At 41.8% G+C, this 21,533-nt stretch overlaps 1 protein-coding gene across 6 annotated transcripts in view; it reads right to left on the bottom strand.

The window, feature by feature from the left end:
• The window catches only part of LOC147644590 (uncharacterized), a 223,398-nt gene that overhangs the window by 93,466 nt on the left and 108,399 nt on the right, over nucleotides 1–21,533 (bottom strand). For all 6 annotated transcript variants that reach the window (XM_086826128.1, XM_086826129.1, XM_086826130.1 and 3 more), the window contains one exon: nucleotides 9,442–9,580. In XM_086826128.1, the coding sequence (XP_086682254.1) occupies nucleotides 9,442–9,580 (139 nt within the window). The remainder of the gene's footprint in view (nucleotides 1–9,441; nucleotides 9,581–21,533) is intronic.

The raw sequence follows: 21,533 nt of genomic DNA, 5'->3' as shown, positions 1-21,533 counted from the left end.
CGTAGAAGGCGCAGTGGTATTATCAGGCCTGGGAAGAGTTATTCCTTCAGGCCGCTTTTTCTTTTTCTTCGCTTCGAACTCCTTAGCAACGATGTACTCTGGCCAGAAGTTGGGAGAGAAAATAGTGTTAAAGAGCGTGCAGGGACATTTATTTTGAAAGTTGAAATCTCCCTAGCGTAAGAAAATTTAAACTTTTCCACTTAATTTTATGGGGTCTGGTGTTGCCTTGTATAAAGGCGAGAACATCTTCCGATGTTTGATCAGGGGAGAGCCGCGAGCCAAAAATATGTCTCTTCGATGGAACTACTATAGGGGCTTTTGGCAAGGCAGATTGGTTATCTGCGGTGCCATTGTCGGCCGATATTCCGGGCCTAACACCCTGGGCAGATATATCGGTATACATGGGACTTTGAGGGGTCAATAATTGCGACCCCCAGGGGACAAAACAGAAATCACCGGCGGTACGGCCACTCCCGCTGCACATTCGGGTTCCGAATCTTTTCTAGCGCTCGATCTCAGCACTCTTGGAGTTAATGCTGAGGTCGCGGGCTGTGCCGAGGGAAGCTGCTACTGAGAGCCCGTTGCAGGTAGTTGGGGTCCGTCTACATGCTGCCCACCAACAGCAGTTTTTTGCGTTTTTTAGCGTAAGGCTATTGAACTGGATGTCCAGCGCTAAGAACATATCAAGAGTTTTACGAAAACTCATTAAAATACCCTTAAAACCGTTTTTGGTTTGCCGCATAAAAGACATCATTTCCCTTTCTACATCTCGACAGGCCTCGCATAGTCCACCGTGCGAGCTGCAACTCCAATACACTTGGCGTGCATGACGTTGTCGCACAGCCAGCAGCCGATTGTAAGGTCACGTGCAGAAATAGCCTTCTTGCAGGTTTTGGGAAAGTCTGTTGGAAACCATCTGAATAGGAGAAAGGTGGTTTCAATATATAGGAAGTTCCTACAATGGAGGTATGTAGTAACAGATAATTAAAATGGAGCTACCATTGAAAGCTTCACAAAGTTGAATTAAACTTTTTCCCCTATCAAATTCCTCATTCAGCGTAAATGAAGAGCCAACCGCTATGAGGACACCACCCCACATCTGATAGGTCGACCTAGCCGATATACTGTGAACACAGCTGGAAAAACTTCGAGGAACACAATTACCAGAAAAGCAAGGAAAACACAATCAGGAATCAAATAAGGAATCTTAAAACGTAAGCCTTTTTCATTCTGATAGGAAATTCCTAAGGAGTAGGTTAGTTTTTTTTAAGACGGAGAAGGTGCAGTGATCAGGCCTAGGAAGAGTTTTTCGTACAGGCCGTTATTAATTTTCCTTAGCTTTGAACTCCTAGACAACATTGTACTGGGGCCAGAATTCGATGGATAAAATTGAGCCAAAAAGTTTGTTAGGAACATTTATTATACCCTTGCAGGGTATTATAATTTCAGTCAGAAGTTTGCAACGCAGTGAAGGAGGCACCTCCGACTATATAAAGTATATATATTCTTCATCAGGATCAACAGCCGAGTCGATCTAGCCATGTCCGTCTGTCCGTCTGTCCGTCTGTCCGTCCGCCCGTCTGTCCGTCTGTCCGTCTGTCCGTTTCTACGCAAACTAGTCTCTCAGTTTTGAAGCTATCTAAATGAAACTTTGCAGTTAGTCTTCTATATACTCTCACTCGTATATATGTCGGAACGGGCCGGATCGGACGACTATATCACATAGCTGCCATAGGAACGATCAAAAAATGAATACAATTAAAAATTATAACATTTTTAGTTTTCAACAGAATTTGATCAAATTTGAGATATAGCCATTTCATATTATTCTACAATTTTGTGTAAAGTTTTATGAAAATCGGACTACTATATCAATGAGCTTCCATAGAAACGATCGAGAAATTAATACAATTACAAATTATAACTTTTTCACTTTTCAACCGAATAAGATCAAATTTGAGATATAGCCATTTTATGTTACTCTACAATTTTGTGTAAAGTTTCATGAAAATAGGACTCCTATATCAATGAGCTCCCATAGAAACGATCGAGAAATTAATACAATTAAAAATTATAACTTTTTCACTTTTCAACCGAATAAGATCAAATTTGAGATATAGCCATTTTATGTTACTCTACAATTTTGTGTAAAATTTTATGAAAATCGGACGACTATATCATATAGCTCCCATAGGTACGATCGAGAAATTAATTCAATTAATAAGTATAACATTTTCAGTTTTCAACAGATTTTCATCAAATTTGAGATATAGCCGTTTCATATTATTCTACAATTTTGTGTAAAATTTTATGAAAATCGGACTAATATATCATATAGCTCCCATAGGAACGATCGAGAAATTTGAGAGGAATGAGAATGGCAGTGGCTGTTGTCGGAAGACTGACAATCGCGGTGGCGATAACATTTTTAGTTTTCAACAGAATTTAATCAAATTTAAAATATAGCCATTTTATATTATTCTTAAATTTTGTGTCAAATTTTATGAAAATCGGATTACTATATCATATGGCTCCCATAGGAACGATCGAGAAATTAATACAATTAAATTTATAACTTTTTTAGTTTTCACCTGATTTTCATCAAATTTGAGGTATAGCCATTTTATATAAGTCTTAAATTTTGTGGCAAATTTCATAAAAATCGGACGACTATATCATATAGGTGCCATACAAACGATCGAACACAAATATATATAATTTATATTGTATGGATTCCTATTCATAGAAGTTCTATCTGCAAGGGTATATAAACTTCGGCGTGCCGAAGTTAGCTTCCTTTCTTATTTTGAAAGATAAAATATACCTAGCGTAAGAAAATTTGAATTTTTTCACGTTTATTTTTATTTTATCGGCTCTGGATTTGCACTGCATAAAGTCGAAACATCTTCCGATTTTTGATCAGAGGAGACCCGCGAAACAAATATATTTCTCATAGAACAGCTATAAGGGTTTTAGGCAAGGCAGATTGGTCATCTGCCGTGCCATTTTCGGCTTTGGGAGGTCATTAGTTGGGACTTCAAGCCAATGTGCCGCTTTTAATTGCAGAGAAAAAAGTGCACGATTCGCTGATGGAGGTTTTTGACGATGGAATGGGAGGCATTTATTTTCATGAAGCTCCCGGAGAGAGCGGAAAGACATTAATCTTTTCGTTAATTCTGGAAACTTTTCGGTCAAGAGAGAGAGAGAGTGAGAGAGAGAGAGAGAGTTTAGCTTTTGCATAATCTGACGTTACTGCCACATTGTTGGATGGCGGTCGAACTGCACATTTCGCATTGAAGCTGCCTTTCAATCTTCTTTTCGTTGAAAATCCAACGTGCACAATAACAAAAAATTCGGCGACAGCAAAATTTATACGAGAATATAAAATTCTTATGTGTGATGCATACACGATGGCCAATAAACGAGCCTTGGAAGCAGTAGACCGATCGATAAAAGACTTAGAAGTTTATTCAAGATTATTTGGTGGAGCCTTGATATTGCTATCCTGAAATTTTCGTCAAAAACTTTCCGTAATCCCAAAATCTATAGCTGCCTTAAAGCATCCTCATCGTGGTGTCAAGTCAAAATATTGAAATTGACCACAAACATGAGATTCACTTTTCAGAATGACGTCACTCATTCTGAATTCTCAAGACAATTGTTGGTACTTGGCTATGGCAATATTCCTGTTGATGCTGCGACGGGATTGATATAGTTCACGACAACTTTTATCGAATTCACGGTATCAAATTCGAAACTAAACAACAAATTTTTTCCCGTCATCGCCCAACATTATTAAAATCTTGATTGGATTAGTAACCAAGGAATACTAGTATAGAAAAAGAGTCCCGGCAATAATTTTAATTCCATTTTTCAAAGTCAAATCATTGGAGAACTGCTTTTATACAATCGGTCGACGGCGTGAGCAACGAGGATGAAGCTACTTTATATCCACTGAAATTTTTGAACTCGTTTGATGTGCCAGGAACTCAGCCGCATAATTTACAGCTGAATGTTCGGTCATCTATAATCACATAGTGGAATCTGAATTATCCGAAATTGTGCTATGGTATTCGGTTGTCCATCCAGAAACTAATGAACATTGTATTTGAAGCAACGATAACCAAGGCAAAATTCAAATTCAAAAATTTCCACGAATTCCAATAATTTCAAATGGTCTTCTATTTCAATTAGAGAATTTTGCGATAACGATCCTCAAATTGCAAGGCCAATTGTTGGAAATCTGTGTGATTAAACTCGAAAATTCCTGCGTTTCGAATAGTCAGTTGTACATACCATGCTCGGTGTTGGAAAGCCGTCTTCGTTATTTAATTTGGGAGCTGTCAAAGGGAGGCGCCACCGTTAGAATCCATGCAAATCGCTTTGGGACAAATTTCAATAAAAAACTAACCATCAAACGTATTTTAATTTCCAAAAACGGCAGGTCAACAAATATGACCGCAACATTTACCCTCCACACATGCCTAATAACTACTGAAAAGAGGGGTCACACTTCATAAGAATTAACTTTTTCGCTCTGCAAAACAGTTTTACATTCTCCATACCATACGTTCATGCACAAACGGTGGGCATAGTAAAGTGGCCCGTAAAAAACCAAGAACGAATATATATAAAAGAATAAGAAGAATTGAACCGGCGTATTGCCAAATCGATTGCTTGCATGTATACTGAGTGGGTTAGACCTAAAAAGTTTAATTTAGGAAGGTTATCTCTTTGTATATTACATAATCTTTCAACTTTCCAAGTGAACGGTAGTGTTTTTTCTTGCGCTCTCGTTTTGTGTAAAATTTGAATCTAACCACCGCGGTTAACTTAAATTTTCTAATTTGTGTTTATAACTTTCCGTCCACTTCGCGTGTTTTTGCTACCTGCTTCTCTCCCACGCTCTCCCACTCTCTCGCTTTAGCTGTGCCGCTGCATTTCTTATCTTATCTAATCTCATACGCTCCCCCGCTCTCTCGCCCTCGCTGTGACTCTTCACTTCTTTCTTCATAGCTCTGTTTTTTTTTTCAAGTACAAGTACAGTGGTAAGACCTTATAAAGACCGTAAATATTGTCTGTTTCGTGAAAACCTGCAAAAAGGCAATTGCTGCAGATGACCTTACAATCGGCTGCTGGCTGTGCGACAACGTCATGCACGCCAAGTGTATTGGAGTTGCAGCTCGCACGGTGGACTATGCGAGGCCTGTCGAGATGTAGAAAGGGAAATGATGTCTTTTATGCGGCAAACCAAAAACGGTTTTAAGGGTATTTTAATGAGTTTTCGTAAAACTCTTGATATGTTCTTAGCGCTGGACACCCAGTGCAATAGCCTTACGCTAAAAAACGCAAAAAAACTGCTATTAGTGGGCAGCATGTAGACGGACCCCAACTACCTGCAACGGGCTCTCAGTAGCAGCCTCCCTCGGCACAGCCCGCGACCTCAGCATTGACTCCAAAAGTGCTGAGATCGAGCGCTAGAAAAGATTTGGTACCCGAATGTGCAGCGTTAGTGGCCGTACCGCCGGTGATTTCTGTTTTGTCCCCTGGGGGTCGCAATTATTGACCCCTCAAAGTCCCATGTATACCGATATATCTGCCCAGGGTGTTAGGCCCGGAATACCGGCCGACAATGGCACCGCAGATAACCAATCTGTCTCACCAAAAGCGCTTATAGCGGTTCCACCGACGAGACAAAATTGGAAGATGTTCTCGCCTTTATACAGGGCAAAACCAGAACCAAAAAAATTAAGATAAGGGTGGAAAAGTTCAAATTTTCTTACGCAAGGGACATTTCATTTTTCAAAATAAATGTCCCTAACGAGCTCTTTAACACTATTTGCTCTCCCAACTTCTGGCCAGAGTACATCGTTGTTAAGGAGTTCGAGGCGAAGAAAAAGAAAAAGCGTCCTGTAGGAATAACTCTTCCCAGGCCTGATCAGACCACTGCGCCTTCTACGTCTTCCAATCCCGACCCAAAGAACTAACCTACTCCCTAGGTATTTCCTATCAGAATGCAAGAGGCTTACGTAGTAAGCTTCCTAACTTGTATTCTGATAGCCTTTCGTTTGCATCTCAGGTTATTGTGCTCACAGAAACCTAGTTAAAACCGGAGATTCTGAGCTCCGAAGTTTTTCCAGCTGTGTTCATAGTATATCGGCTAGATCGCCCTATAAGACGCGGGGGTGGAGTTCTTATAGCGGTGGACTCCTCACTCACGTCAGAATTATTAACCTTCGAGGAATGCAACGATGTTGAATTCCTCTGTGTGAAGCTATCTATCAAAGGTAGCTCCATTTTTATTACCTGTTCCTACATACCTCCACTGTTGGAACTTCCTATTTATTGGAATCACCTTTCCGCTATTCAGATGGTTTCCAGTAGACTTTTGGATAGAGACCAGTTGGTAGTTCTAGGAGATTTTAATATCCCTGGTGCTATTTGCTGCTCAAATAATTCCACCAATACTCTCCATACACCTACACAACATGACTTTATCGCTGGCTTGTTTGACATTTCGCTGTCTCAAGTCAAACATGTGCGAAATTCCTTACAGCGCTTGCTTGATCTTTGCTTCGTCTCTGATCCTGCGAGAGTCAGTTTAGCAAGGGTGGCGCCTTTGACGCAGCCCGAAGATCCTTATCATCCAACTTTCGATGTGACTCATGATATTGGGTGTGACGTACAGAATATTTCTGACCGTCCAGCCAATAAAGTCGTATGTTTTCGCAAAACGGACTTTGAACGGGTGAATAATTTTATAAACGAGTTCAATTTGTCCGATCTATACATGTGCACTGACATGGCAGTTGCCGAGGTTTTTTTTTACATTGCCGTGAATTTATTTTTTACTGAATGTGTTCCGTTATATTATCCGCCAAGCTCGAATAAACCGCCGTAAAAAATCTAGACTGTATGCTAAATTTAAAATCACCGGTTCTCAATGTGCCCTTTCATCTTATTTATCAGCTCGGTCAAAGTTTACCGTGCTGAACGCGCAGTGTTATAAAAACTATTTAACTCGTTGTAGGGCCCAGTTCTCACAGGACCCAAAACAGTTTTATAATTTCGTTAACACTAAACGTAAGCCTAAAACAAATCCTTCCTCGCTTTCATTTGAAAATACTACCGCAAATAATGATCAGGCAATAGCCGATCTATTTTCGCAGTTTTTTCAAACAACCTATTCAAGCTCTTCGTATTTACACCAGACTTATTCCTACGACATACCCAAATCAAACTTAATTTTCTGTCCTAGCCTAAACGAAAGCTCTCTCCTTTTAGATCTTCATCGTGTCAAGCCAGTTTATTCGCCAGGTCCCGACGGAATTCCTGGCTGTGTGCTCAGGTATTGTGCCGACGCCCTGTGCTATCCCCTTCTGAAATTGTTTACCTTGTCCTTGGAAACCTCCCACTTTCCCATTATTTGGAAGGAATCGTTTATTATTCCTCTCCACACAAAAGGTAGCAAATTGCATGCCAGCAATTATAGAGGAATCTCTAAATTGTCGGCAATCCCTAAATTATTTGAAAACATTATCACCCCTCACTTACAGCACCTTTGTAGATCGGTTATTTCTGCATGTCAACATGGTTTTATTAAGCGAAGATCAACAACAACAAATCTTTTGGAGCTCTCTTCCTATATTTTAAAGGGCTTCCATAATAATTGTCTGACAGATGTAATCTATACTGATTTCAGTAAAGAATTTGACTCTGTTAACCATTCTCTCCTCGTTAGAAAACTCGATTCAATGGGTTTTCCAAGTGATCTTCTTAATTGGATCTCAAAACGCAAACGGTCCTCTTTAAGAATAATTTATCTAATGTTCTAAGGGTTACATCTGGCGTCCCGCAAGGAAGCCATTTGGGACCCTAATTGCTTACATTATTTATAAATGACCTGCCCAATGTCTTGAATAACTCCAGAGTGCTTACGTACGCAGATGACGTCAAGCTTCGCGTGCAATACAATGACGTTGCCTGCCAGTCGGATTTACATACAGATCTTAATAATTTTCAAAATTGGTGCCGTGTAAACTTATTATACTTAAATAGCTCGAAATGCAAGCTTATGACATTCTCTCGTGTCGTTGCTAAGCTTGCTACTTATACGCTGAACTGCTGCTCTTTGGAAAGAATTAATACTGTTGACGATTTGGGTGTCCGCTTGGACCCAAAACTTGACTTTATTGATCATATTTCGTCTATGGTGAATAGAGCCAGGGGTGTGCTTGGATTTATTAAACGGTGGTCGAAGGAATTCAATGACCCCTATGTTACTTAATCCTTATATACTTTCTTAGTTCGTCCTATCTTAGAATATGGATGCTGCGTTTGGAGCATTGTAAACGCATTGAGTCGGTTCAAAAGAACTTTTTACTTTTCGCTCTACGCGGTCTAAATTGGGATGCAAACCAAAGATTACCTTCCTACTCTAGTAAACTCCTATTAATAAACTTGCCGTCCTTAGCCAATCGTAGAATGATGCTAGGGATAACCTTTATATATAACCTTGTCCGTGGTGATGTGGAAAGTGGTGACTTGTTCAGTCAGCTTAATTTCCATGTACCATGTAGAACTACTAGATCCTAAATCCCATTAGTGTTGCGCCACTGTAGAACCCCCTTTGAACTGCATGAACCTTTTAGAGTGTTATGTGCAAATTATAATGATTTGTACACACTAATCTCTAACGTAGATACCCTCCCCAAATTAAAATCTTTAATACTAACACACTTAGTTAGCATGCAAGCTAACAATATGGCAGCACGCCGGTAGTCAATTTCCTCGTATCCTGTCCTATATTTTCCATCGCGCCTACTAACACCTAACCCAAACAGGCACGTGCCTGGTGTCATACGGGCCACTTGACCGTACTGACCTTAGTCACATAAGATTCTCAAAGGTTCATGCAATTAAATTTATGCTCTCTAATGACGTAACACTAAGGGTATATAGGGTTAATTTTTCTACTCTATACGTGGAAATGTCAGATTCTTGATATTATTAGGTAGGAAAAACTAAAGTAATGTATATTGATTTAGTAACATAGGGTTTATTGAATTCCTTCGACCACCGTTTAATAAAACATGTTGATGTGGGAAACTAAGTTTTCCGAAAAGTTTTGGGATGGCCGAGAATTTAGATATTTCTCTATAATTCTTGGTAACCAATTTTTTTCATCAAAGTATGACCTCAAAATTTACCCTCCAAAAATGACGAAGAAGTATTGAAAAGAGCGGTCACACCTGAATAAACTCTTTCGAGCTCACAAAGAGCTTTACCCTCTCCATACCGTACTTAATATTAAACATATAGATTTTGTTTGTCATCGTAAATCACAAACAGCACGTCAAAAAACTATTTGGTTCGACTTCTAATCCGTCTGTTTTAGTTAGTTTCAGTTAACAATATTATATAAAACGGATTTTTTCTTACGGGATAGTCACTTGATTTGTTTCCCGTATTTTTTTCATAAATATGAGCCAGCACATCTATAGCCTTTTCAACTTCTCCGTGTTCCAGCAAAAATTTGGGACTTTCCGGAAAGGTTATCAACCACAATCCGAGCAAAATACTAAAATTGTAAATAAAAAAGATAATAAATTTAAAAATATTGTAAAACATATTAAATTATCATTATAATTATAATGGTAGTTTGAAAGTAATGATGTGAAACTATCTAACGCTTATGATGCTTTAACTTTACTGCATTAATACAATTTTTACTAAAAAATTAAAGAAATTTTTTTTCTTTTAAAATTGGTTCGTCAGCCGATAGGGTGCACAGGGGGATCAACGGATGATCGTGTCATCTGCCGTAACTGTGTACACCATCGGTAGTGCGACTATACTATACAGTCGAGGTTCGACCGGGAATGCTGACCAATTGCAGTCGGGCGGACTTAGTCAAGTCTTTTATCAGCCTCCCCTCAGGTCTGGTGTGTGATGCGACCCGTGCACACTGACTTCCAGGTTCGCAGCTGAGGGGTTAATCGTCGGGGTCGTAAGTTGTTGGGGCGAAGCTGCGGTCGACCTGTCTTCAATGCCCAAAACCCCCTCTGGCCCGCTGCGCTTGCCAGGACGAGCAAAGCTGGCGTTCATGAAATGAAATGAACAATACAAACCGAGCTTCGGAACTCCCGGGAGAGGCTAAACCCCAAAACCTGTCAACGAAGGATGAGAAGGAGAAGCTGAGGCCGAGGTTGGGCGCGGCATCTCACATTGTATCGCAGACCGACGAAGAAGAGTCGCAATCCGAGGGGAGGGCGAGTAACACTCCCCAGTCGAAGCACACAGGTGGGGCTCAGCTGGGCACCACATCAGAGATGGCGAAAATTTCTCACCATTAGAGACGAGCGAGGCTAAACAGAGCCCGCTTCCTTCTCGGCAAGATAGCCAAGAACGAGGCTGAGGGCAAGACTGATCCTCGGGATGCCGAGGACAAGGACAAATTCCTTGCGGAGATCGCGGAATTCGAGGCATAGCGGCAAACCCGTCGGCGAGGTGGGCAGAGACAGTCTAGCTATGGCTCTGAAGGACGAGCTCAATGACGACGGTCGCGTTGTCGGAGAAGTGGGAGGAGATCGAGGCTAAGTTGGCCGACATCGTAACCGACAGGTTGGTTAGCATGCCGACCTGTCCCATCCTCTCCTTCGACTCCACAGACGTGGTCAGGGGGCACCGGCTCATCAGGTGTGACGGTGGGTTCTCCCGAAGCTTCCTGGCGGAGTGTGTGGCTAAGATCAGCGACACATGGGCTGGCCTTAAGAGTAAGCTAATCCACGCCAGGGAGATCCCAAGGAGACCCAGAGCTCCCATCTGGTTACCAAAGTGGCAAACCGACCATGCCAGGGTGATTGCCTGTCTGAGGGCCCAGAACCCATACATCCATACAAAGGACTGGACCATCCTAAGAGCTGAACTGAAGATGAAGGTGAGCCAATCTTTTCTCCTGATGATAAACCAGCGCTCCCTGCCTCAGCTGAAGGCCAAAGACCACATGGTCCGGTACGGAATTAGGAAAGCCGAGATAAAGGTCTTCTTGGCCGAGCCGGACGACATATTGGAGGAGGTCGATGACACCAACAAACTGTTGGATGACATGGTCATCGTCGACAAATCTCCTGACGCCACCCCCACCAACATCGATGTCGAAAGTCGTGCAAATTAATCTGAAGCGCAGCTCTCACGCTTCAGCAAAACTCACGATCCTTCTAAGGGAGAGGGATATCGACATCCGTTTGATACAGGAGCATTGAATCAGGGACGGGCAAGTCGCTGGACTAAGGATCCAAGGATACACACTATTGTGCACAAACTCGAATGGTAGGTCGAGAGCTTGCATTGTAATTAAGAATCATTTTATTGCTTTTCTCTGTCCCAATCTCAGCATAAATGACCTAGCAGTGGCCAGATTCGTGGCGGCGGATGGGAGCGGAGTCACCATATCATCGGCGTACATGGCCCATGACGAGCCGGCCCCGCCTGAGCCGGTAGTCAAGCTGCTGCAATAGACCAAAATAATGAAAAAAACCCTGGTGGTCGGGTGTGATGCAAATGCGAGGCACACGCTCTGGGGGAGTTCAGAGACAAACGAAAGAGGTAAGTCACTCTTTGATAGTATCATTTTAAGTAACGTTACGGTATGTAATAAGGGTAGTACGACGACCTTCATCTTTCCAAACACGGAATTTTTCAAGGTTGGAAAGAGGTGTTAGATCTCACCTTACAAATGGAACACAATAATTACAGAGTCGAGAACTGGAGGGTTCGACAAAACACTCCTTGTCAGATCATAAGTACATTTTCTTTGAAATAAATATCCTGAACAACGACTTCAAAGAGACTTGTAAGCTAACATTCTCGAAGAAGCAATACTCACCGTGGTAGACAAAGGAAATAAGCGAGCTCAGAAAGAGCGTGAGATAGTCCTTCAACAATAGCTTTGTAACCTGGAATTGGAAATCATACAAAGAAGCACAAAAATCTTATAAAAAGGCAGTATACAAGGCCAAGAAAGAGTCCTGGCAAAACTACTGCGAGTCACTAGAAGGCAGACGGGCCCAGACGGCTTAAAACTGGATATGTTGCAATCAGCCAAGGATAGCATTTTCAAATGGCTAAAAGCCATGTTTAATAAAGCTTGTTTAAAACTGACGCACATCCCACTCCTGTGGAGGGAGGCAAAAGTAATTTTTATACCGAAACCGGGCAGAAGGGGGCATATCCTAGCAAATCCACATCCGGATGTCTCTAGAGGGACATCAAATCTCGGATGCGCAGCATGCGTACCGCAAAGGAAAATCAACGGAAACAGCGCCACACGTAGTTGTACATCATGTCGAGAAGACATTACAACACAAGCAATACACGATGGCCGGCTTCCTAGACATCGAAGGCGCGTTCAATAACCTAAACCCCGACTCTATCCTGGGCTCCCTAAACTTGTTAAGTTTTGACAGAGCCATCAGAGAATTGATCGGGGTCATGCTAAAGAGCAGGACGATCACAACCGAACTGAGTGGCACTCACCTCACGCGGACTGTGCAGAGAGGCACACCTCAGGGCGGGGTATTATCGCCCCTACTCTGGCTCAAAATATGAACGCCATATTAAAAGAGCTCAATACGGGTGGAGTTATAGCAGTTGCATACGCAGACGACGTAGTACTGCTAGTATCAGGACATTACCATGACGTTATTAGCGAAATCTTGACGGGTGCGCTAGGTCGATTAAATAAATGGGCAAAAACCGGCAGACTGGGTATCAACTCCACTAAGAAAGAGCTTATGCTCTTCACACGTCAAACTAAGATACCATCCTTCAACATGCCCATTATAAACGACATGGAGCTAAAACTAACGGATCGAGCGAAGTATCTAGGAGTAATTCCGGATAAAAAGCTCTCATGGAAAGAAAACATTGCAGAAAGAGTAGGGAAAGCAAGCATTGCATTCCACTCCTGCAGGAAAATTTTTGGGAAGAAATGGGGACTGCACCCAAAGATAATTTTATGGCTCTACACAGCTGTTGTACAGCCAATACTAACATACGGAGCCCTAGTAAGGTGGCCGGCACTAACTAGCGCTTACAACAGAACGAAGCTGACAAGGATACAACGGGCAGCGAGTGCGGGGGCGTGGGTGCAATGCGCTCATGCCCCGCAGCTGCTCTCAACGCTATCCTGAATATAATGCCGATTTAACTGTTCGTGAAGGACATTGCAGCACAGAGCGCAGTAAGACTGAAGGCAAGCAATTGCTGGAGGGAATAAGGCGCCGGGCACGGCAGGATCCTTGGGAGCAGCGGCATTAACATAGACGTTAAGACCGACTACATGATCTCGGAGATGAACTTCGAGAACACATTCTCGACTTCATACCCTTCAACGGAAGACTAGAGTAGGGGCAAATACGCTAAAAATTAAGGAATTGAAAAGGCTTTCAATCTCTCTAACTCAGCAACGGTCTTTCAGGCTGAGTTACTAGCCATAAGGGATGCAGTTGAACTTTTCTTAAGGCAGGACCTCAGAGTGCGGATCTACTCGGATAGCCAAGCGGCTATATAATCCCTAGCTGCGTGAAAACGAACTCACGACTAGTGGCAGAATGCAAGAAGGCCCTTAATAGACTTGCTGACAAAAGTAAGGAACAAATAACATGGGTGCCGGGACAAAACGAGATCCCAGGAAATGAGAAGGCAGACGAACTACCCCGTGCAGGCTCCGCAGGCCTAAGTTCAGACTTCGAAATACCGAACTCCCTAAACGCGATCCAGACAAGGATCCATGATCACTTTTAGCAGATAGCTAATAAAGAATGGCAAAGTAAGAGCGATAACAGAAGGTCAAGGGAATGTTGGCCGAGGTACGACAAGAAACGAACCAGTGAACTTAGCCCTAATTGGAGGCCCTAGTATCGGGCCTCACCACTGTAACCTACCTACCTATTTCGTAGACTTTAAAGTTTTTTCTACTGTGGTGCAATACTAACAGTTAATAAAATATAGGATTTTTACTCGATATGTGGAAATGAGATTGACCTAACAAGTCAGGCCTCTCCGTCAAGGCTGGTTATGCACTAAGGTCAGAACACTCAAGTGGGCCGTATGACACCAAGCACGTTCACATGGCGCAAAACTGTTTGTATATAATAAGAAGGTAATCTTTGGCTTGCATCCCAATTTAAACCGGATAGAGCGAAAAATAAAAAATTCTTTTGAATTCTTTTGATTCGATGCGTTTACTATGGACGCCGTTCTGAGGGCATCCATATTCTAAGATAGGACGAACTAAAGAGGTATATAAGAATTAATTGACATAGGGGTCATTGAATTCCTTCGACCACCGCTTAATAAATCCAAGCACACCGATTGCTTAATTCACATAGACGAAATATGATCAATTAAGACAAGTTTTGGGTCCGAGCGGACACCCAAATCGTCAACTGAATTAATTCTTTCTAAAGAGCAGCAGTTCAGCGTGTTAGTAGCAAGCTTAGGAACGACACGAGAGAATGTCATCAGCTTGCATTTCGAGCCGTTTAAGTTTAATAAGTTTACACGGCAACAAGTTTAAAAATTATTGAGATCTGTTTGTAAATCCGACTAGCAGGCGAATTCATTGTATTGCACCCAAAGCTTGCCGTCATCCGAGTACGTAAGCACTCTGGAGTTAGTCAAGACTTTGGGCAGGTCATTTATAAATAAATGGTAGCCAAATGGCTACCTTGCGGGACGCCAGATGTAACCCTTAGAACATTCGATAAAAAATTCTTAAAGAAATCCTTTTTCGTCCTGCCATTCAGGTAACTTGAGATCCAATTAAGAAGATCACTTGGAAAACGCATTAAAGCGAGTTTCCTTACGAGGAGGGAATGGTTAACAGAGTCGAATGCTCTACTGAAATCAGTATAGATTACATCTGTCTGAAAACTTTTATGGGAGCCCTTTATAACATAGGAAGAGAGCTCCAAAAGATTTGTTGTTGTTGATCTTCGCTTAATAAAACCATGTTGACATGGAGAAATAACTGATCTACAAAGGTTCTAGAAGTGAGGAGTAATAATGTTTTCGAATAGCTTAGGGATGGCCGACAGCTTAGAGATTCCTATATAATTGCTGGCATGCATTTGGTTTGTTTATTTCGTTGAAATAAGTCTCGTGTAAATTCGAAGAGTTTGAATAAGTTGTTTGAAAAAAACATGCGAAAATAAACAAATAAACAAACAAAACAAACAAACGGTAAAGTTTGAACGAGCTGATAAATACGATAAAAGGGCAGATTGAGAACCTGTGAATTTAAATTTAGCATACAGCCTGGATTTTTTATATTGAAGTCGGCTCAACTTTTTTGTAAACCACGAAGGTTTATTCAAGATTATAAAAAAATATCCACGGCAACTGCCATGTCAGTGCACATGTATAGATCGGACCAATTGAACTCATATATAATATTATTCAGACGTTCAAAGTTCGTCTTGCAAAAACAGAGGACTCTATTTGACTGTAAGTCAGACCCAATCTCAAGAGTCACATCGAAAAGTGGATGATACTGATCTTCGGGCTGCGTCAGAGAGCGAAAATTGGTTCCAATAAATAAGAAGTTTCAGACAATGGAGGTATGTAGAAACAGGTAATAAAAATGGAGCTACTTTGATATATTGCTTCGCATAAAGGAATTCAACTTCGTTGGATTCCACGAAGGTTATTAATAATTCTGATGTGAGTGAAGAGTGACTGGAAAAACTTCGGAGCTCAGAATCTCCGGCTTTAACCAGGTTTCTGTGAGCACAATAACCTGAGATGCAAACGAAAGGCTATCAGAATACTTATGCCTATTTCATTCTGATAGGAAATACCAGGGAGTAGGTTAGTTTTTTGGGTCGGGATTGGAAGACGTAGAAGGCGCAGTGGTATGATCAGTCCTGGAAAGAGATATTCTTACAGGCCGCTTTTTCTTTTTCATTGACAACAACGTACTCTGGCCAGAAGTTGGTAGAGCAAACAGTGTTAAAGAGTTCGTTAGGGACACTTATTGTAAAAGATGAAATCTCCCTAGCGTAAAAAATGTAAAACTTTTCCACCTTTATCTTCATTTTATCGGCTCTGGTTTTGCCTTAAATAAATGCTAGAACGCCTTCCGATGTTTGCTCAGGGTAGAGCCGCGAAACAAAAATATGTCTCGTTGGTGAAACTGCTATAAGGGCTTTTGGAAAGGCAGATTGGTTATATGCCGTGCCAGTGTTGGACGGTATTCCGGGCCTAACACAGATATATCAGTATTCACGGGACTTTGAGGGGTCATTATTTGCGATCTCCCAGGGGACAAAACAGAAATCACCGGCGGTGCGGGCACTACCGCGGCACAGTCCGGTACCGAATCTTTCTCTCGATCTCATCACTCTTGGAATTAATGCTGAGGTTGCGGGCTGTGCCGAGAGAGACTGCTGTTGAGAGCCCATTGCGGGTAGTTGGGGTCATTCTACATACTGCCCACCAATAGCAGTTTTTTTTTAGCCTCTGAGACTTATTTAATAGCGTAAGGTTATTAAATTGGGTGTCCAGCGCCATGAAAATTTCAATACGATATAATGCGAAAACTCGATATAATGCCCTTAAAACCGTAAGCCGCATGAACGATACCATCTCGCTTTCTACATCGCGACAGACCTCGCAGAAGTAACGCAGGCCGATGTTATTTTTCACATCGTCCACCGTCCGAGCTGCAACACCAATACACTTGGCGTGCATTATGTTGTCGCACAGCCAGCAGCCGATTGTAAGGTCACCTACAGAAATAGCCTTTTTGCAGGTTTTGGCGAAACAGACAATCTTTGCGGACATTATTAAGACTTTCCCTTGTACTAATACTTGAGAAAATAAAGAGCTATAAAGTTAAGAAGTGAAGAGTCGCAGCGAGAGCGAGAGAGCGGGAGAGTGGGGAGATAAGATAAGATAAGAAGTGCAGTGGCGCAGTGAAAGCTTGGAAAATGAATGACTAAAACGTTTAGCTGTTCCGACGGCTCAAACAAAAAAAAACGAAGAAGGTACACAATGCACAATGGAATGCAAAATATGCAAAAGCTATCACTAGCAGCACAACTAAACAACACAAAGCAGAATAGATGCATGCACACACGAAGTGAACGGGAAGTTTTTGACACAAAATTAAAAATTTTAGTTAACCCCGGTGGTTATTTGAGCACTTTAAAACAAAACAAGAGCGCATGAAGAAAACATGTCCCTTCACTTGGAGAGATGAAAGGTAATGTTTTTGGACAGGGAATTAATCCCATCTCATGTCTTCGGGGCCTGCTAAGCTGCGACCTCAAAATAATCCTAAATAATTAATATGTGTGGTGTTAAGGTTGAAAATGAGAAGCACTATCGTTTTCTCAGTTCAGTGTTTTATTTTGTTTTGGATTCTTTCCCCGCCGTGAAACCGTGCGTAGAGTCGGCCCAATATAAGATCTCATAGACGTTTGGAGGTATCTCGGAAATTGTTGATTCTGCTAATTCAGTAAGTGTTGTGAGCACATCACCTGACTCTGCGAAATTCATGCCCTTATATCTGAACGGCCTGGATAACATGGATTTTGAAGTGATAACATTTACCATCAACTGCTTCCGCAGTTTTTTTTTTCTGGATGACACAAACTCTGCACGACTGAATTGTTTTTTTCACCAAGCCCCATTAAGTTAGAAATTGTGCTTGAGGGTGAAATTTGCTGCTCGTTGCTTAAAGGCTTATATTCAACTGGCAGCTTAATTTTTTTTTTTTTTTTTTTTGTAAGCACCAGAACTATGATAGTTTTACATTTTATAGGGCGTTTTTCAAGCTCAGTATTGAAATTGTGACCCTGTTTGAGGTGCAACCGAACAAACCGTGCAGCGAAAGTGTGCTCTCGTTAAGCTCTTGGGATGAGATGCCCCTCCTTACCAGTTCACTTGAATTGTTTTCCGGTCGGACATGTCCCCATTTGCTTTTGTTGGAGCGATGTTCGATTTTTGCGACCTAGTTGGCAATCAATGCCCTATACTCGGAAATGACTAGTTTTGCTATTTTAGTGAGCAGTACTGCTTCCTACGATTCCAGGCGGAATATAAAGATGGATAGTAAAGCAACTCGGGTTTGCGATGAAAGCAAATGGATACGGACGAAAATCGCAGCCCCATTGGCATCTTGTGACTCATGTTAGAACGCATGTAATTTGTCTGCTGGTTTTCTGCCATCTCGGTTTACGAATTTACTTCAGGGTGGGATACAACTCTAAGAACTCTTGCCTCTTGGTTCTGATATCATTGTTGTATCATTGTTGTCATTTTCCGAATGAAGATCTTGGCACTGATTACGAAAGGCGATAACCATCCTACCTGTCGAAAAGTTTCAATAACACCTTTCGTTTTGAGTAGGCAGTAAATCTCTATCGGAATATACTAGAATTTGCTTAAACATTCTTTTGATGTCAGCATTGAACACATATATCAAAAGCATCATTTTAGATTCTGTTGGGGGTGTTTGATAACTTCGTGATGAGGCAAATGAAAATTGCTGGAATCGTCGTTAAGAGACTTGGTGCATATGACATATATCTAAATTAATGACTGAGACGTACTGTTATATATAGTACGTGCATTGACAAATTCTCGAAATTTGTCACGGTCCAACCAGTTCCCTCTAGAACCATAGAGGATCCGAAACCGGCATTACTACTGCTGATGAATGTTTGCCCTAAAGCCAAAGTCATATATTGCGACAACGAACCATCGTTAAACTCGCACACCATTTTGACCATGCTGGAAAACCATTTCGGCGTTAGCGTTTCAAACTCACCGCCCTCCACAGTGTCTCAAACGGACAAGTGGAGCGCTTCCACAGCACTCTGGTGGAGCTCGCCAGATGCCTTAAAATTTAAAAAGGCATCAGTGACACCGTCGAGATAATCTTACTGGCCACACCCAGATACAATAAATCAATCTATTCGGTCATCGACAAGAGGCCAGCCGACGTGATTTAAACACAGTCGGATGAACCACTGTATGAGGTGTTCGAAGTTGGCGAAAAAGTCCTGGTAAAATCCAATCCGAAAGCTCGCTCCGGCCAAATTGCACAAGCATGGCAGCGAGGTGGTGGCCGCTGGCGGCAAATTGGTTGGGATAACGCCTCTATGGTAACGGCTGCGACTACGACATCATTCCCTATATCCCATGAGCGCTTAGCAATTCATTTCCTTTTCGTAACACGTAATTAATATAACATCTTTTGAGGTAAATATGTTTTGTCATATACTTAAGTCTAGCGTTACAAATACTAATAATATTGATATAGGCAATAAGAATAAAAAAGATAACAAAAGCAAGCCTTAAATATCTGCGAAAATTCAATATACTCTATAATTTCATGTCTCTGTTAAACAATTTCTATTGGATTTACGATAAATTCAAAAAAGGTAAACAAAGGCAACCGAGAAGAGGAAAAAAATTATCTGTTGATCAATGTGTGGATTTGACAACTCTTTGTCCCTATCTTACGTTCCACTTTCGCAACCGTTTAGGTTGTACATATGCTACTTCGTCGTCTTATCCCCAAAAGTTCATTTTCAACTACAGTAGGCAACTAAAAAACTACCCAACGGTGACGAGCAAAGGAAAATAAGAAAGGTTGTTGTTTCACTCACAACCATGATCCTGCGGAAAGCGCTTCCCTCGTTGAAAAAAATTATGAAACACAAGAAATAAAAAAAAAAAACTTCAATTGCTTACTCAAGACATTTCCCTTACTTGCTTATTCCAAATCTCTCTCCAGAGAGGATGGAAATTGGAGATACACATTTTCACATTTCGTCATATTAACAGGAGCAGCATTAGACTAAGTCAGGAACCTGGTAAAAATTCCAGATTGAGAAACATTCAATCGACAATTTAAGCACTACTTTGTACCGCCAGACTGCGGGAAATCTCACCTTTCAAAGACTACCTCAGACTAGCAATGAAATTCGTAGGCAGTCTCTGCCTGCACTTGTAACGCTTGGATACGAATATCAGTGGCGTCATCTAGGCGTCAGTAAGTGAGTTTTTAACTTTAAAAGAGTTTTACCATTCTGGCCACGCAACCGAGCAGTTGGATGCTGCAGGGGAAAAATTCTGAAGTTAATAGTGACACTCAGGAAGATCCGGAAAGATGAAAAAGACAGAAAACGGATACAATAAATATATCCATTCGGTCATCGACAAGAGGCCAGCCGACGTGATTCAAACACAGTCGTATGAACCACTTTATGAGGTTCAGGATAAGATTAGGATCGCCCAGGATAAGCTCAAGAACAGGGAAAATGCTTCCCGACAAAACAGGGTGTTCGAAGTTGGCGAAAAAGTCCTGGTAAAATCCAACAGGCTACTAGGCAACAAACTCTCTCCATTGTATGAAGAGAAGGTTGTGGAAGCGGACATGGGGACCACAGTCCTTAAGGGGAGGGTAATCCACAAGGACAACCTTAGGTAGACGAATCATGGTCATTGATGGTCGAATATTATTATGGGAAGAATTTGCATTCGTGAGACACACGGCAATTCTCTTAGAATACAGGCGCGTGGTGGAAGAGACTAATGACTTGATTCACATGTTTCCCCAGCCGCAAATGCAGAAACTTTTGAGCGTAGATGTCGCTCACCTGCGTGACCTGCTCGAATCACTGAGCATCCACCATAGGGTAGATAGGAGCTTAGACTTCTTCGGAGCGGCGTTAAAGGTAGTGGCGGGAACGCCAGACGCGGAGGATTTTGAAAAAATCAGATCAACCGAGTTCCAACTTATTAATGCAAACAATATTAACAGTAAAGTACTGGAACACATTAATAACATTACTAGCACAGTCAATCAAATTCTGAGGTCAGCTAAAGAATCCCAAATTGATTCGGGACACCTATACGAGATGTTATTGTCTCGGAATAGGATGATTACAATGGAGCTGCAAAGTTTATTGCTCGCAATAGCGCTCTCCAATATCAATATAGTTAGCCCTAGCATACTAGATCATGCAGAGCCCACAGATACCACCATCAAAGGTTTATTGTCCGTTGCGTCCGTTAAAATTTTACAATCCACTAACATTATTAATTTCATTATTAAGTTTCCTAAAATTAAGTCAGCTTGCGTCAAGATTACCATTTTTCCCGTGTCACATCACGACACAATGCTCAGGCTGGAGGATACGGTCATAGCGGACTGCGACGAAGAGATCCACATGGTAAAAAACTGCTCCGTGTCACCAGGGGTCACATTTTGCCAACTGGCGCTGAGAAGATCTTGCGCCCAGGAACTCCACGCGGGAGGGATTGCGCACTGCGATATCCAGCATAGCGATCTGCATCCCATCACTTATGTGGATGAAGGAATCATAAACGATCGCCCGGCTCGCGTGAGTGTGGACAACTGCACTTACGTCCACTTGCGAGGAACCCACCTCATCACCTTCATCGAGAGTGCCACGGTTAACGAAACCCGATATATCGATCATGATATGGCCCAG

Source organism: Drosophila serrata, unplaced genomic scaffold (genome assembly GCF_035046125.1).
Source record: "Drosophila serrata isolate PLE 108 unplaced genomic scaffold, ASM3504612v1 contig_142, whole genome shotgun sequence".
NCBI classification, from domain to species: Eukaryota; Metazoa; Arthropoda; class Insecta; order Diptera; family Drosophilidae; genus Drosophila; species Drosophila serrata.
Note: the sequence above shows the minus strand (reverse complement) of the source record. Positions and strands in the feature narration are given on the sequence as shown.